We start from the raw sequence: 16,736 nt of genomic DNA on the forward strand, positions 1-16,736 counted from the left end.
CAGTATGAACATATAACATGTCACTATACTGCCAGTATGAACATATAACATGTCACTATACTGCCAGTATGAACATATAACATGTCACTATACTGCCAGTATGAACATTTAACATGTCACTATACTGCCAGTATGAACATTTAACATGTCACTATACGCTATACTGCCAGTATGAAAGTCACTCATATTTTAATGTTACGTCTCTTTTATTTTAGTTAAAAAAATAATAATTTCAAGTGTCGACACAAAGCTACAATGTTAGAAAATATTCTAAGATAATATTTTCCCTTGGGAATATCTGGGGCTTCAGTTATGATTCCGAGCCCAGCAAGGACAATATTGCTGAAATTGGAAGGAAGAGAAGAAATAGGAAAGTGGGGGATACAGTAGGTGTAAATGGGGAAGAAGGAGGATGGGGGGGGGGGGGACGTGAGGAGTTAGGGAAGGTAAGAGAAAAAGGTGAGAGAGAGAATGTACACTCACGCTGCACCAATGCAGTTCTGGGACAAACATTTACCTATCTTCCGTGAGTTTAATTACAGGTGAGACAAAGGGGAGGTGGGACAAGGGGGGAGACAGGGGGGCAAAGATAGCAGGGACAGGGGTAGACTGGGTAGGGATAGGAGGGAGAGGGGTTAGACGGGGGAGGGAGGTAACAGGGATGCTGTAACTAGAGAGATAACCTTGAAAGGAATGGAGTCATCTTTCCTTCCTTCCCTATCCCTCCCTCCCTCTCCTCCATCCCGGTACTCCCTATATTTCCCCTCTATGTGGTACCTGCGTCAGTCTGACTCAGGCGGTGGATGACTGGTGGTGACTCACATGTTGACTTCACCAAGGTGAAGGGACCTACCTAAATTAATGAATTGTAAAGCTAATCTGACAAAATTGCATACAAATAATAAATTGAAATTCAAATAGAAATTCACAGCCTTTTACCAATTTTGAATTCCTCTGACTAAGAATTCCATATACAACAAGCATAGGCCCGGGTCTTTGTCCACAACGACGCGGTCATAACTTTAAACGTTACTAAAAAATACATCTTATACATACATTTTGTATTCAAAGTGAGTTAATTTTCAACATATAAGGTATTATTATTGTATATTATAATTTCGTGGACAGCTAATTAAGTCAAGCCTTGGTTAGGTTAGGTTCACTTGAGCTGGACGGTAGAGCGACGGTCTCGCTCCATGCAGGGCGGCGTTCAATCCCCGACCTTACAAGTGGTTGGGCTCCATAACTAGGAAACGGTCAGCTATATCACCCCGCCACAACGACTGTGTGTGACCTTGTGAAGCAATATCGTAGGGAACAATGATCTATTTTCGTTTGTTACTTTTGGCTCCTTATAATCCGCTTAGGCGTCCAATATTTTCGCGAGGGGCTGCCTGCTGTATGGACTCGTGTCATTATATCTGGCGTAAACGCCAATTTTATGTAAGGTATAATTAATGCTGGCATTAATTACACCCTACGGGAATTGTTTTTTATACCTGTGGCCTGCGCTACACGCAGTAGGTCAACAAATTCCTTGGAAGACTTCAGGCTGAAAGCTGAAGGTACGTAAGGAGTCAGCAACCCGTTGAGTCATTTAACCAGTCTGTATGTATGTGTGGGTATCTGGCTGATGATTGGCCGAAGTGGGTGTTGACATTTCCATAGGAGTACCCAGGTTTGTATTCCCCAACAACTTTTGGCAGGTGGAGTCCGGATTTCTTGGCATTCACAGTTTCGATCAATCTCCCACATACATACACCCACACCCACATACAGACTGGCTAAACGACTCAACGGGTTACTGACTCCTTACGTACCTTGTGCTTTCGGCCTGAAGTCTTCCAAGGAATTTGTTGACCTACTGTGTGGAGCGCGGGCCACGGGGATAAGAACCTCGTTGGATGTAGAGTCACTATTTACCAACGTGCCGGTGGACGAAACAATCGGGATGATAGCAGACAGAGCGTATCGTGACCCAGTTTGCACTCCTCTTGACATGTCAGAAAACACACTGAGAAAACTACTCCAAGCCTGCACTAAAGAGGCACCCTTCGTGAGCCCAGATGGGCACATGTATAAGCAAGTAGATGGGGTCGCCATGGGTTCTCCCCTAGGTGTCCTGTCTGCGAACTTCTACATGGGCACCATCGAGCAGAGGGTCTTAGTTGACATGAACTTGAGACCCGCCATATACTGCAGGTATGTTGACGACATTTTAACGCAGGTACCTGATGCCAGATGTCTGCAGCAGCTGAAGGAGGCATTTGAGCAGAATTCTGTGTTGAGCTTCACTTACGAGATGGAGAATAATGAAAAGCTGCCCTTTCTGGATGTAATAGTCACGGAATAGAACGGAGGCTTCCACACTGCAGTCTACACTAAGGAAACCAACATAGGAATGTGCCTCAATGCCAAGAGTGACTGCCCAGACAGGTACAAGAGGAGTGTTGTCAACGCTTACGTCGACCGTGCTCTCAGCCACAGCTCAGATTGGAAGCAAATCGATGAAGAACTCTGTAGGGTAAGGCAGGTCCTAGTCAACAACGGCTTCTCTAACGGTTTCGTTGAAAACATCATAAATAGAAAGGTGAAACGCCATGCAACCTCTGAAGAGTCAACCAACACAACACTTGTACCCCCCATTAGACTATTTTACAGGAACTTCTTTTCCACAGCTCATAAAACAGAGGAAAGGGTCCTGAAAGATAATGTTGATAGGAACGTCATCCCTACAGACAAAAATCAGAAAATACAATTGATAATTTATTATAAAACCAAAAAAACGGCCAATCTTCTCATGAAAAACTCTCCAGATACCAAGCAGAACGCCTGAAAGAGACCAACGTCGTCTATGCCTTTAAATGCCCACTTGGGGACTGTAAGCTCCAAAGAACACAGTATATAGGCAAGACAACAATGTCTCTATCCAGGCGATTAACAATACAAAAGCAACAGGGCTCCATCAAGGAACATATAATCTCTTCTCACAACCAAACCATCACCAGAGATATCTTAACAAAAACACAGAAATCATCGATAGGTACAGTGATAGCAGGCGGCTCGACATCAGTGAGGCACTACACATCAAAAAGTCAACACTAGCAATCAACAGCCAATTAATGCTTAACTATATTCTACCCACTTCAAGACCCCAAAACAATATGGAAGCAACAAGAGGAAGTATGGGCCAATAGGCCTTCTGCAGTTTTCATATCCAATTTATTCCCATTGTTCTGTGTTCTGTCTTGTGTTTGTCATAAGTTTGTTCACTTCACCCAAAATGAGTATAAGTTCGATGAATCTGTGTGTAAATTAAGTCTTTGAAAATGTAATAAGCATTACGAAATGCGTTCAGGCGTCAGATTATTAAAAATGAATTTTGGAGAATTGGTATTTTTATAACCACCGACAGTGAAGAAAAACATAAGAAATATTTAGAAAATTCGTATTAGAATTATTAATCTTATCTTTTCGACCATATTCAACAACATATGTTTACAAGAAAGACTGCTACCAAAATATACTAATATATATATATATATATATAATATTAATATATATATATATATATATATATATATATATATATATATATGTCGTACCTAGTAGCCAGAACTCACTTATCAGCCTACTATGCAAGGCCCGATTTGCATAATAAGCCAAGTTTTCATGAATTAATTGTTTTTCGACAACCTAACCTACCTAACCTAACCTAACCTAACTTTTTCGGCTACCTAACCTAACCTAACCTATAAAGATAGGTTAGATTAGGTTAGGTACGGTTGGTTAGGTTCGGTCATATATCTACGTTAATTTCAACTGCAATAAAAAAAAATTACCTCATACATAATGAAATGAGTAGCTTTATCATTTCATAGGAAAAAAATTAGAAAAAATATATTAATTCAGGAAAACTTGGCTTATTAGGCAATTCGGGCCTTGCATAGTAGGCTGATAAGTGCGTTCTGGCTACTAGGTACGACATATATATATATATATATATATATATATATATATATATATATATATATATATATATATATATATATATATATATATATATATAAAAACTGTGAATGCCAAGAAATCCGGACTCCACCTGCCAAAGATCATTGGAGAATATAAACCTGGATATGCGTATGGAAATGTCAAGACACACAAGCCTGGAAACCCACTTTGGCCAATCATTAGCCAGATACCCACACCCACGTACAGACTGGCGAAGCGACTCAACGGCCTGCTGACTCCTTATGTCCCTTGCGCCTTCAGCCTGAAGTCCCCAAAGGAATTTGTTGACTTACTGCGGGGCACACGGGCCACAGGGATAAGAGCCTCGTTGGACGTAGAATCCCTGGTTACTAACGTACCTGTGGACGAGACAATCGGGATAATAGCCGACAGAGTGTATCGTGATCCGGCCTGCACTCCTCTTGACATACCAGAGAACATTCTGAGGAAACTACTGCAAGCTTGTACTAAAGAGGCACCCTTCTTGAGCCCGGATGGGCACATGTATAAGCAAGTAGATGGGGTCGCCATGGGTTCCCCCCTAGGTGTCCTGTTTGCAAACTTCTACATGGGTACCATCGAGCAAAAAGTCTTAGTCGAAATGAACTTGAAACCGGCCATATACTGCAGGTATGTTGACGACATTTTTACAAAGGTACCTGATGTCAGACATCTGCAGGAGCTGAAGGAGGCATTTGAGCAGAGTTCCGTGCTGCGTTTCACTTATGAGATGGAAAAGGATGGGAAGCTGCCCTTTCTAGATGTAACAGTCATGGAAAAGAGCGGAGGTTTCCACACTGCAGTCTACACTAAGGAAACGAACATAGGAATGTGCCTAAATGCCAACAGCGACTGCCCAGACAGGTACAAGAGGAGTGTTGTTAACGCTTATGTCGACCGTGCTCTCAGCCACAGCTCAGAATGGAAGCAAGTCGACGAAGAACTCTGTAGGGTAAGGCAGGTCCTAGTCAACAACGGCTTCTCCAATGGTTTCGTCGAAGACATCATAAGAAGGAAAGTGAAACGCCATGCAACCTCTGAAGAGACAACCAACACAACACCTATACCCCCTATTAGACTATTTTACAGGAACTTCTTTTCCACAGCTCATAAACCGGAGGAAAGGGTCCTGAAAGATATTGTTAATAGAAACGTTATCCCTACAGACAAAAATCAGAGGATACAACTGACGATTTACTATAAAACCAGAAAAACGGCCAGCCTACTCATGAGAAACTCTCCAGACACAAAGCAGAACGCTTTAAAAGAGACCAACGTCGTCTATGCCTTCAAATGCCCTCTTGGAGACTGTAAGCTCCAAAAAAACCAGTATATAGGCAAGACAACAACATCTCTTTCTAGGCGTTTAACGATGCATAAGCAACAGGGCTCCATTAAGGAACATATAATCTCTTCCCACAACCAAACCATCGCCAGAGAAATCCTTGTAAACAACACAGAAACCATCGATAGATACAGCGATAGCAGGCGGCTTGACGTCTGCGAGGCACTACACATCAAGAAGTCAACACCAGCAATCAACAGCCAATTAATGCACAACTATATTCTACCCACCTCAAGACTCCGCTCCAATATAGAAGCATCAAGAAATATGGACCAATAGGCTTTCTACAAATCACTTCCATTTAATACCCATTGTTTCGTGTTCTGTCTTGTGTTTAGGAATTTAATACCCTATTAATACCACCTCACCCCATCCACCTCACTCAAATGTAGATATAAACAAATCGAAGATGTGTAAGTTCTATTCAGTTGTGTATGTGTAAGCTAAAGTCTTTGAAAATGTAATAAGTTTTACGAAACACGCTCAAGTGTCGCGTCAGACTAGAAATAAAAATGAATTTTGGAGAATTGATTTTTGAATTACCTCCAACAGTGAAAAGAAACGTACGAAAGATCGAAAAAATTCGTGTTAGAATTATTAATCTTACTTTTTCGGTCATATTTAATAATATATGTCTACAGGAAAGACTGCTACCAAAATATATTATATATATATATATATATATATATATATATATATATATATATATATATGTGTGTGTGTGTATATCACGAAAATAAACACGTGATTAAGAATGTGACAATGTCAGACCACGGAGGAAAATCAAACAGGAATTTCCTTAAGTACTTTCGTATATTAAATACATCTTCAGAAGGAATGATTTTACAGATTGAGTGATGGGTATAAATAAGCAGGAGAGAGTGGTGAAGTGAGGTGAGGTACAATACTTGGACAACGCAGACGGCCCATTGGCCCATCAGATGCACCCAATTGGCCCATCCGATGTAGCACAATGGCCCATCTGATACAGCAGACATACAAGCACAATACATAGGTAATTATAACATAAAGAGGTAAATATATACAATGAATTAGTGAGACAAATGTTTTCCAATGATCCTACTTAAATCGCCCTTTAGCTGATCTATTAGAAATGGATCTAAGTTATATAGACCACTGCTAATATTCAAATTACTTTCTTTGGTGATCTGTATCAAAGCGGATTCAATTATGTTTCAGTTATAGGTGCTTTTACAATTTGTTATTGAAGAAGCACTCTCCCAAACAAATCATTCCTTCTGAAGATGTATTTAATATACGAAAGTACTTAAGGAAATTCCTGTTTCATTTTCCTCCGTGGTCTGACATTGTCATATATATATATATATATATATATATATATATATATATATATATATATATATATATATATATATATATATATATATATATATATATATATATATATATATAATATATATATATATATATATATATATATATATATATATATATATATATAATATATATATATATATATATATATATATATATATATATATATATATATATATATATATATATATATATATATATATATATATATATATAATGTCGTACCTAGTAGCCAGAACTCACTTCTCAGCCTACTATTCAAGGCCCGATTTGCCTAATAAGCCAAGTTTTCCTGAATTAATATATATACTATAATTTTTTTCTTATGAAATGATAAAGCAACCCTTTTCTCTATGTATGAGGTCAATTTTTTTTTTATTGGAGTTAAAATTAACGTAGATATATGACCGAACCTAACCAACCCTACCTAACCTAACCTATATTTATAGGTAAGGTTAGGTTAGGTAGCCAAAAAAAGCTAGGTTAGGTTAGGTTGGTTAGGTAGACGAAAAAACATTAATTCATGAAAACTTGGCTTATTAGGCAAATCGGGCCTTGAATAGTAGGCTGAGAAGTGCGTTCTGGCTATTAGGTACGACATATATATATATATATATATATTAAATATGACCGAAAAGTAAGATTAATAATTCTAATACGAATTTTCTCAATATTTCTTATATTTCTTTTCACTGTTGATGGTAACTGAAAAATCAATTCTCCATAATTCATTTTTATTTGTAGTCTGACGCGATACTTGAACGCGTTTCGTAAAACGTATTACATTTTCAAAGACTGTAGTTTACACACACACAACTATAACTGAACAGAGTTTAAACAGCTTCGATTTTATACCTGCATTTGGGTGAGGTGATATGTTACAACAGTTTTGGATGAGGTGAAAACAAACTTTCAACACAAGACAGAACACGAAACAATGGGTATAATATATTGTAAGTTAAAGGGAAGAATGGAAGTAACTGCAAAGGGCCTATTGGTCCATATTTCTTGATGCTTCTATATTGGTGCGGAGTCTTGAAGTGGGGTGAAGTGAATTTTGGAGAATTGATTTTTCAGTTACCATCAACAGTGAAAAGAAATATAAGAAACATTGAGAAAATTCGTGTTAGAATTATTAATCTTACTTTTTCGGTCATATTTAATAATACATATGTATGTATATATGTCGTACCTAGTAGCCAGAACGCACTTCTCAGCCTACTATGCAAGGCCCGATTTGCCTAATAAGCCACGTTTTCCTGAATTAATATATTTTCTCTAATTTTTTTCTTATGAAATGATAAAGCTACCCATTTCATTATGTATGAGGTCAATTTTTTTTTATTGGAGTTAAAATTAACGTAGATATATGACCGAACCTACCCTACCTAACCTAACCTATCCTATCTTTATAGGTTAGGTTAGGTTAGGTAGCCGAAAAAGTTAGGTTAGGTTAGGTTAGGTAGGTTAGGTCGTCGAAAAACAATTATTTCATGAAAACTTGGCTTATTAGGCAAATCGGGCCTTGCATAATAGGCTGAGAAGTGCGTTCTGGCTACTAGGTACGACATATATATATAAATATATATAAATATATATATATATATATATATATATATATATATATATATATATATATATATATATATATATATATATATATGTCGTACCTAGTAGCCAGAACTCACTTCTCAGCCTACTATGCAAGGCCCGATTTGCCTAATAAGCCAAGTTTTCATGAATTAATTGTTTTTCGACAACCTAACCTACCTAACCTAACCTAACCTAACCTAACCTATAAAGATAGGTTAGGTTAGGTTAGGTAGGGTTGGTTAGGTTCGGTCATATATCTACGTTAATTTTAACTCAAATAAAAAAAAATTGACCTCATACGTAATGAAATGGGTAGCTTTATCATTTTATAAGAAAAAAATAGAGAAAATATATTAATTCAGGAAAACTTGGCTTATTAGGCAAATCGGGCCTTGCATAGTAGGCCGAGAAGTGAGTTCTGGCTACTAGGTACGACATATATATATATATATATATATATATATATATATATATATGTCGTACCTAGTAGCCAGAACTCACTTCTCAGCCTACTATGCAAGGCCCAATTTGCCTAATAAGCCTAGTTTTCATGAATTAATGTTTTTTCGACAACCTAACCTACCTAACCTAACCTAACCTAACGTTTTCGGCTACCTAACCTAACCTAACCTATAAAGATAGGTTAGGTTAGGTTAGGTAGGGTTGGTTAGGTTCAGTCATATATCTACGTTAATTTTAACTCCAATAAAAAAAAATTGACCTCATACATAATGAAATGGGTAGCTTTATCATTTCATAAGAAAAAAATTAGAGAAAATATATTAATTCAGTAAAACTAGGCTTATTAGGCAAATCGGGCCTCGCATAGTAGGCTGAGAAGTGAGTTCTGGCTACTAGGTACGACATATATATATATATATATATATATATATATATATAGATATATAACTAGCAGTACCCGAGCACGCGTTGCTGTGGCTCAGCCACAGCAACCTTCCCGGTCCTCCCCACAATTCCCCCCCCCCCTCACCCGTCTCCTCGGCCTCCCAACCATTCCCCACTCCACCGTCCCCTCTTCCCACCATGCCCCACTCCCCCTGTCCCTTCGTCCTCCCCACCATCTCTCACTTATGTCAGTACTGTGGAGAAATGCCCGACAGACCACTGGAACATTATCTAACACAGTGCACAGTTACAAACCCATTAAGATTTCAACTTAGATTCAACAGAGCAGAAGAAGTTCTTAAACACATATGGCAAAATCTTACTGAAGCGACCAAACGAGTCATAAATACTCATACTCCGCCCAAGTAAAACAGAAACAAGCAACACTTAGTGGGCCAGCCAGAGGCTTAGGGCCCGCGCAGGAATATCCCTGACAAAAAAAAAAAAAAAAAAAAAAAAAAAAAAAAAAAAAATCTCTCACTTCCATCCCCTCGTCCTCCCCACCATTCCCCACTCCCTCGTCCTCCCCACCATTCCCCACTCCCTCGTCCTCCCCACCATTCCCCACTCCCTCGTCCTCCCCACCATTCCCCACTCCCTCGTCCTCCCCACCATTCCCCACTCCCTCGTCCTCCCCACCATTCCCCACTCCCTCGTCCTCCCCACCATTCCCCACTCCCTCGTCCTCCCCACCATTCCCCACTCCCTCGTCCGATGCCTACCCAAATGGTCTGATGTTCCCATTAGAAAATTGGGAACATCAAGTGATCTGATGTTCCATCACTGAAATATAAGAAAAACAGTTAAAAAATGAAATGAAAATATGAAAAAAATAAAAAAATAAACTATACTCACGAAATAAACGGTATGGTAAACAACACAGCTCAATTCCAATGCTATTCACACAAAATAAATAAATCAAAATGAAAAAAATCCAAATCTATGAAAATTCAATTTATCAATGCAATCAGAAACATTGAAATGAAATTGTAACATATTTAGTATAGCGTGCATGTTGCTATTATGTGCAACAGATGGCACTATTTTTCAAAAAGTATGTTTTTACCTGTCACAGGCGTGGTATCTATATAGTAGGTATATAAAAAGACGCGCCTATTCGAATGAAACGTTGCGTGAAATTTCAAAGCAATCGGTGAAGAACTTTCGGAGATTAGCGGTTACACAAACGAACATTTCCAGTTTTATTTATATGGATGTATGTGTGTGTATGAATAAGAATTTGCATACTTCATACTTAGAATGCATGGTTTTTAGTATGGATTGCACCAATCAATACTACTCAATCAGCACTCAAATGAACAAAACAGTTGTGTATCTGTGTAATATGCTGAACACTGAATTACTCTGCTGTACAATCTAATATAATGTTCACTATTAGTAACCCAATATGAACAATGTTCACCATCGAGAACCCCAAATATGACAATAAGTTTGAGGCAACGAGGTGACTTGAACCCGCGTTCTGGTAAGCCACAGACACCCTTACCGACTGTGCCACGATGGTACAAAAGCCAACCAACCCGCAACTCTACTGAAATCACTGGAAGGTTCTGGAGGCACCAAACCGGAGCCCAACCGGTTTGGGGCCTCCAGAATCTTGCTAGTGAATTCAGTAGAGTTTCAGTAACATCATTTAACTTTATTATACAATTGATGAGCCCTGGAGCGCTTCGTACGACCCTCGTAAACTGTTTTAGTGAATTCAGACTTAGTTACCTTCATCGAGGAAAGATGTACTGGTTTAGTAAGGGGGGATATTTTTGAAGAGTCCTGGCATAGGGTGAAGTAATTACATTCACCACCCACCAATAGTACAACAGGTCCTATCAAGATTGATCCATCAGATTGGGCCATGAGACAGATCCATCAGACCGGCCCATCAGACCAGCCCATCAGACCAGCCCATCAGACCAGCCCATCAGACCAGCCCATCAGACCGGCCCATCAGACCGGCCCATCAGACCGGCCCATCAGACCAGCCCATCAGACCAGCCCATCAGACCGGCCCATCAGACCGGCCCATCAGACCGGCCCATCAGACCGGCCCATCAGACCGGCCCATCAGACCGGCCCATCAGACAAGAAGCTCGGAAATAACAGCGTAGAGAGCGAGAGAGAAAGTCAAATCAAGGAAGCATCAACAAACAATAATTTGAGTCGAACTTTGTCAAAAATTTTGTCAACAAATCTTCGAAAAATATCCAGAATTACGGGGCCAATATTGCCCATAATCTCATACCAAGATGCACGGCGTTAAGGGCGAGATACAGGAGAGTACATCCAGTACAATGACCCTTACGGAGATTACAATGATATATTCCAGTATTCTTCAAACTATATTTTTTCCGAACGACCCAGTTCAGTGTCACAAAATTCAAAAACAAATTAAAAAAACCTGAGCTTGGAGCTGGAGAAAGACTTACATTTTGTTACATGAAAGGTAAGCTAATTTATTATAGATTTTTATACAGTAGTTAAGTCGTTTTATATTAGTTGTTGGAGTTTGTTTATTAATCAGTTAAATATACAGTAGTGGTGTGTTTACCGTTACCAGTGTTGTGTTTACCGTTACCAGTGTTGTGTTTACCGTTACCAGTGGTGAGTTTACCGTTACCAGTGGTGTGTTTACCGTTACCAGTCGTGTGTTTACCGTTACCAGCGGTGAGTTTACCGTTACCAGTGGTGTGTTTACCGTTACCAGCGGTGTGTTTACCATTACCAGTGTTGTGTTTACCGTTACCAGTGGTGAGTTTAGCGTTACCAGCGGTGAGTTTACCGTTACCAGCGGTGAGTTTAGCGTTACCAGCGGTGTGTTTACCGTTACCAGTGGTGAGTTTACCGTTACCAGCGGTGAGTTTAGCGTTACCAGCGGTGTGTTTACCGTTACCAGTGTTGTGTTTACCGTTACCAGCGGTGTGTTTACCGTTACCAGCGGTGAGTTTAGCGTTACCAGTGGTGTGTTTACCGTTACCAGTGGTGAGTTTACCGTTACCAGCGGTGAGTTTACCGTTACCAGTGTTGTGTTTACCGTTACCAGCGGTGTGTTTACCGTTACCAGCGGTGAGTTTAGCGTTACCAGTGGTGTGTTTACCGTTACCAGTGGTGAGTTTACCGTTACCAGCGGTGAGTTTACCGTTACCAGTGTTGTGTTTACCGTTACCAGTGGTGAGTTTACCGTTACCAGCGGTGAGTTTACCGTTACCAGCGGTGAGTTTACCGTTACCAGTGTTGTGTTTACCGTTACCAGTGGTGAGTTTACCGTTACCAGTGGTGAGTTTACCGTTACCAGCGGTGAGTTTACCGTTACCAGTGTTGTGTTTACCGTTACCAGTGGTGAGTTTACCGTTACCAGTGGTGAGTTTACCGTTACCAGTGGTGTGTTTACCGTTACCAGTGGTGAGTTTACCGTTACCAGTGGTGTGTTTACCGTTACCAGTGGTGAGTTTACCGTTACCAGTGGTGAGTTTACCGTTACCAGGGGTGAGTTTAGCGTTACCAGTGGTGAGTTTACCGTTACCAGTGGTGAGTTTACCGTTACCAGTGGTGAGTTTACCGTTACCAGTGGTGAGTTTACCGTTACCTAAGTCATATTTATTTTTATTACATTCGAGTGCTGAAAAAATATTTTAATAGCTGTCTTAAAGTTAATTAAACAATGATTAATATGCAAATATAGTTATATAAATATGCAAATTAGATAGTTTTAGCTGCCAGGGAAAAGTCAACAAATAAGTGATTGGAATCACCAGTTGACGGGTGGAAATTAATGTGAGTTTCAGTTTAACATTATTGGAGTTTTCTCTTTTGGAAATTTAATAAAGTTTTAAAAACAAACTGAGATTATTTTTTTTATAATTCTTTTTACTATAACATTTGTTAAATAGTGAGATTCCAATATTAAAAGAAATTGATGTTTTTGATTTCGCTGAACTTATGTAATTTGTTGACTGTGGAGAGATGTATACACCGAAGGGTGTGTATATATATATATATATATATATATATATATATATATATATATATATATATATATATATATATATATATATATATATATATATATATATATATATATATATATATTATTAAATATGACCGAAAAAGTAAGATTAATAATTCTAACACGAATTTTCTCTATCTTTCGTACATTTCTTTTCACTGTTGGTGGTAATTCAAAAATCAATTCTCCAAAATTCATTTGAATTTTGGAGAATTGATTTTTTTTTGAATTACCACCAACAGTGAAAAGAAATGTACGAAAGATAGAGAAAATTCGTGTTAGAATTATTAATCTTACTTTTTCGGTCATATTTAATAATATATGTCTACAGGAAAGACTGCTACCAAAATATACTTATATATATATATATATATATATATATATATATATATATATATATATATATATATATATATATATATATATATATATATATATATATATATATAAATAACTGAAAACTCACACCCCAGAAGTGACTCGAACCCATACTGCCAGGAGCACTCTGCTGGCGTACAGGATCTGATCCTGTCAGAGCCACAGAGATACTACAGGAAAGAGTTGACTGTCTATCTGGATCTAAAAAAAGCCTTTGACAGAGTCCCACACAAGAGGCTGCTGTGGAAACTGGAACTTTACTGGAGGGGTGAAAGGGAGATTTTTGAAAAGGATGAAAAATGTTCAAACTGACAGACAGATGAGGACAGTAATCAGAGATAATGTATCCGACTGGATCAGTGTTACTAGAGGAGTACCACAGTAACCCTGTGGTACTAGAGGAGTACCACAGTAACCCTGTGGTACTAGAGGAGTACCACAGTAACCCTGTGGTACTAGAGGAGTACCACAGGGTTAAGTTCTTGCACCAGTAATGTTGGTCCAGTATGCCTTCTGGTGCAAACTAGTTGGAATACAGAATTATATGTACATGTTTGCGGATGATGCTAAGATATTGGGGAAGACAGGAGACGCAGACGATTGTAATGCCCTTCAAATTGAACTAGATAAAAAAGGTGCTTGGAGCTACAAGTGGCAAATGGAATTCAGTCTGAATAAATGTCATGTTATGGAATGTGGAATAGGAGAAAATATACCACACAACTTACATATTATGTGGAATGGAATTACAGAACTCTAATAAAGAACGAGACGTCGGGGTGGTTTTGGACAGTAAGCTGTCGCCAGAGGAACACATAAAGAACATTGTGCGAGGAGCGTAAGTGTCGCTTTCTAACTTCAGACTTACTTGTAATTATATGGGTGGTGAAATACTAAAGAAACTGTTCATGACTTGTCCTCAGTGGAGTGGAGCCTAGGGTAGGGGAGCCTCCTGGCCCCCCTACCCTAGGTTCCACTTCATTCTCCAACCTATGACCTCCCTCCCTCCTTCCACATGCCCCTCCTGCTCCCCCATCACAAGCCTTAATATACTCCCAACCCCAGACCTCTCAGTTATACCACCTCAGACCCTCCTAGCTTCCTCATACCGGATCCTTCCAGCCCCCTCTCTCACCCTAGATCTCCCAAGTCGGCCTTCCTAGGCCCTCCCACCCAGACATCCCTTGTTCCCCTCCTCCAGTGGAATGAACAGAAACTGAAGATGGAATGACGAGTCAGTTTCAAGGTAATATACTTGAACACAGATGGGATTACTAGCAAGACATGTGAACTTAGGGAAAGAGCACAAGAAGGGAACCAGGATGTAATCGGACTCACAGAAACAAAACTCTCAGGAATAATAACGAATGCAGTGTTTCCCCAAGACTACACTGTAATAAGAAGAGGGAGGAAATGAAAGGGAGGAGGCTGAGTGGCCCTACTGATAAGAAAGGAATGGAGTTTCGAGACAGTTATCCCAGGCTGCGAGGGGGGTTCAGAGACTCAATTACAGGCATCATGACGCTGGGAAGACCAAGAGTAGTAGTAGCAGTATTATATAACCCTCCACCAAAAGGCATAAGACCCAGGCAAGAGTATGACAGAAACAACATGGCAGTTAACACTATATTTGCGAGAGTAGCCACTGCTGCCTGTAGAAATAGATCTCATCTGCTCTTCATGGGGGACTTCAATCATGGAAGGATAGACTGGGAAAACAAGGAACCGCATGGAGGTGAGTAAACATGGAGAGCTAAACTGTTGGAACTGGCGACAAGAAACGTTGTAAGTCAGCATGTCAGGGAGCCCACAAGAATGAGAGGCAACGATGAACCAGCGAGACTCGACCTAGTCTTCACTCTGAATGACTCCGACATAAGGGGCCGTTACTGTGGAAAACTAACGTTGTTGTTCAATGTCAACCATTATTTTTTGACTAGTTGTATATGAAAAGGGCTGCAATTGTTCTAAGTTTCAGTACTGTAGCCTAAATAGTAAGGGAGATTTTTATTTTTATTCAACGAATTTTACACATTTTCAAGTGTATATTTACGGCCACACCTTTCAGATATAATCATTCTATGACACTTTTCTGACACATTAGCATATAATAAAGGATCAATAGGAGGGGATTTTCCAAAACGTCTTTAGTTTTCCTAATACAAATAGTCTAAGTTCCCCCCCAAAATTATACAAATATATCATGTTGATTGCTATTATAAAATCAATAAATGAACTCAGGAAAAAACGCTTCCTTACGATTTAGAGACATAAACTTTACATATAAGCTGTAAGTTTCATGTAAATTTAATAAAAAAATGAAAGAGATATATATGTTCAAGAAACATAAATGTTCAAGTGAGTAAAAAATAAAATCTAAGGTTCTGCCATCTGTGGCTGAGGTTGACATCAACCAATTTCCTCCAAAACTGGCACCCTTACAGATAGGCTTACGTGCAGTCACGTGTATAAGTTTCATGCAAATCGCCCAATAAACAAAAGAGAGAGATAAAATTAAAAAAAAAAAAATTGTTTTTTTAACTAAATTTTTTTTTAATAAAACTAATTATAATTTGCTTTTAATATATGCTATTGTGATAGCTGAGATTCATAGACATGATTTCAGTTGGCATTTTTGTTTGATAATCGACCATTTTGGAAATTTTTTGACATATAATTCAATATTTTTTTTCTCCCTTCCTATTTATGCTACGATGCTGAGACTTAAACCAGATGAAACCCTTTTCATATAACACTTGTCAAAAAACTTTGTTTGAAATCGAACGAGTTTTGATTTATTGCATATTTTTGGAATAACGCCCCCAAGCAAGGAAGGGCAAGCAGGGCAAAAACTCAACCTAAATTGCTGCACAGCCACATCAGGAGAAAAACAACAGTAAAGGAACAGGTAATGACACTGAGGATAGGGGGCAGACAAATTCACTACAAAAGACAAGGAAGTGTGCGAGGAACTCAATAGGATATCCCAGGAGGTCTTCACAGCAGAGCAAGGGGAATGTCCCAGAGATTGGAGGGGGGAATATTTAACCAAACACCACTAGAGGAGTTTGTGATTACCAGTAGGGAAGTAAGGAAGCATCTGCTAGAGTTAAAAAAGACAGAGGC

At 38.9% G+C, this 16,736-nt stretch overlaps 1 protein-coding gene across 1 annotated transcript in view; it reads right to left on the minus strand.

Moving 5' to 3' along the window:
* The window catches only part of LOC138373652 (uncharacterized PPE family protein PPE12-like), a 60,694-nt gene extending 45,158 nt beyond the window's left edge, over window positions 1-15,536 (minus strand). The window contains exons 1-2 of the mRNA XM_069339993.1: window positions 15,515-15,536; window positions 11,778-12,845 (exon numbers count right to left, since the gene is read on the minus strand). Of these exons, the coding sequence (XP_069196094.1) occupies window positions 11,778-12,845; window positions 15,515-15,536 (1,090 nt within the window). The remainder of the gene's footprint in view (window positions 1-11,777; window positions 12,846-15,514) is intronic.
* Between the last annotated feature and the right edge of the window lie 1,200 nt (window positions 15,537-16,736).

Source organism: Procambarus clarkii, chromosome 43 (assembly GCF_040958095.1).
Source record: "Procambarus clarkii isolate CNS0578487 chromosome 43, FALCON_Pclarkii_2.0, whole genome shotgun sequence".
NCBI lineage: Eukaryota > Metazoa > Arthropoda > Malacostraca > Decapoda > Cambaridae > Procambarus > Procambarus clarkii.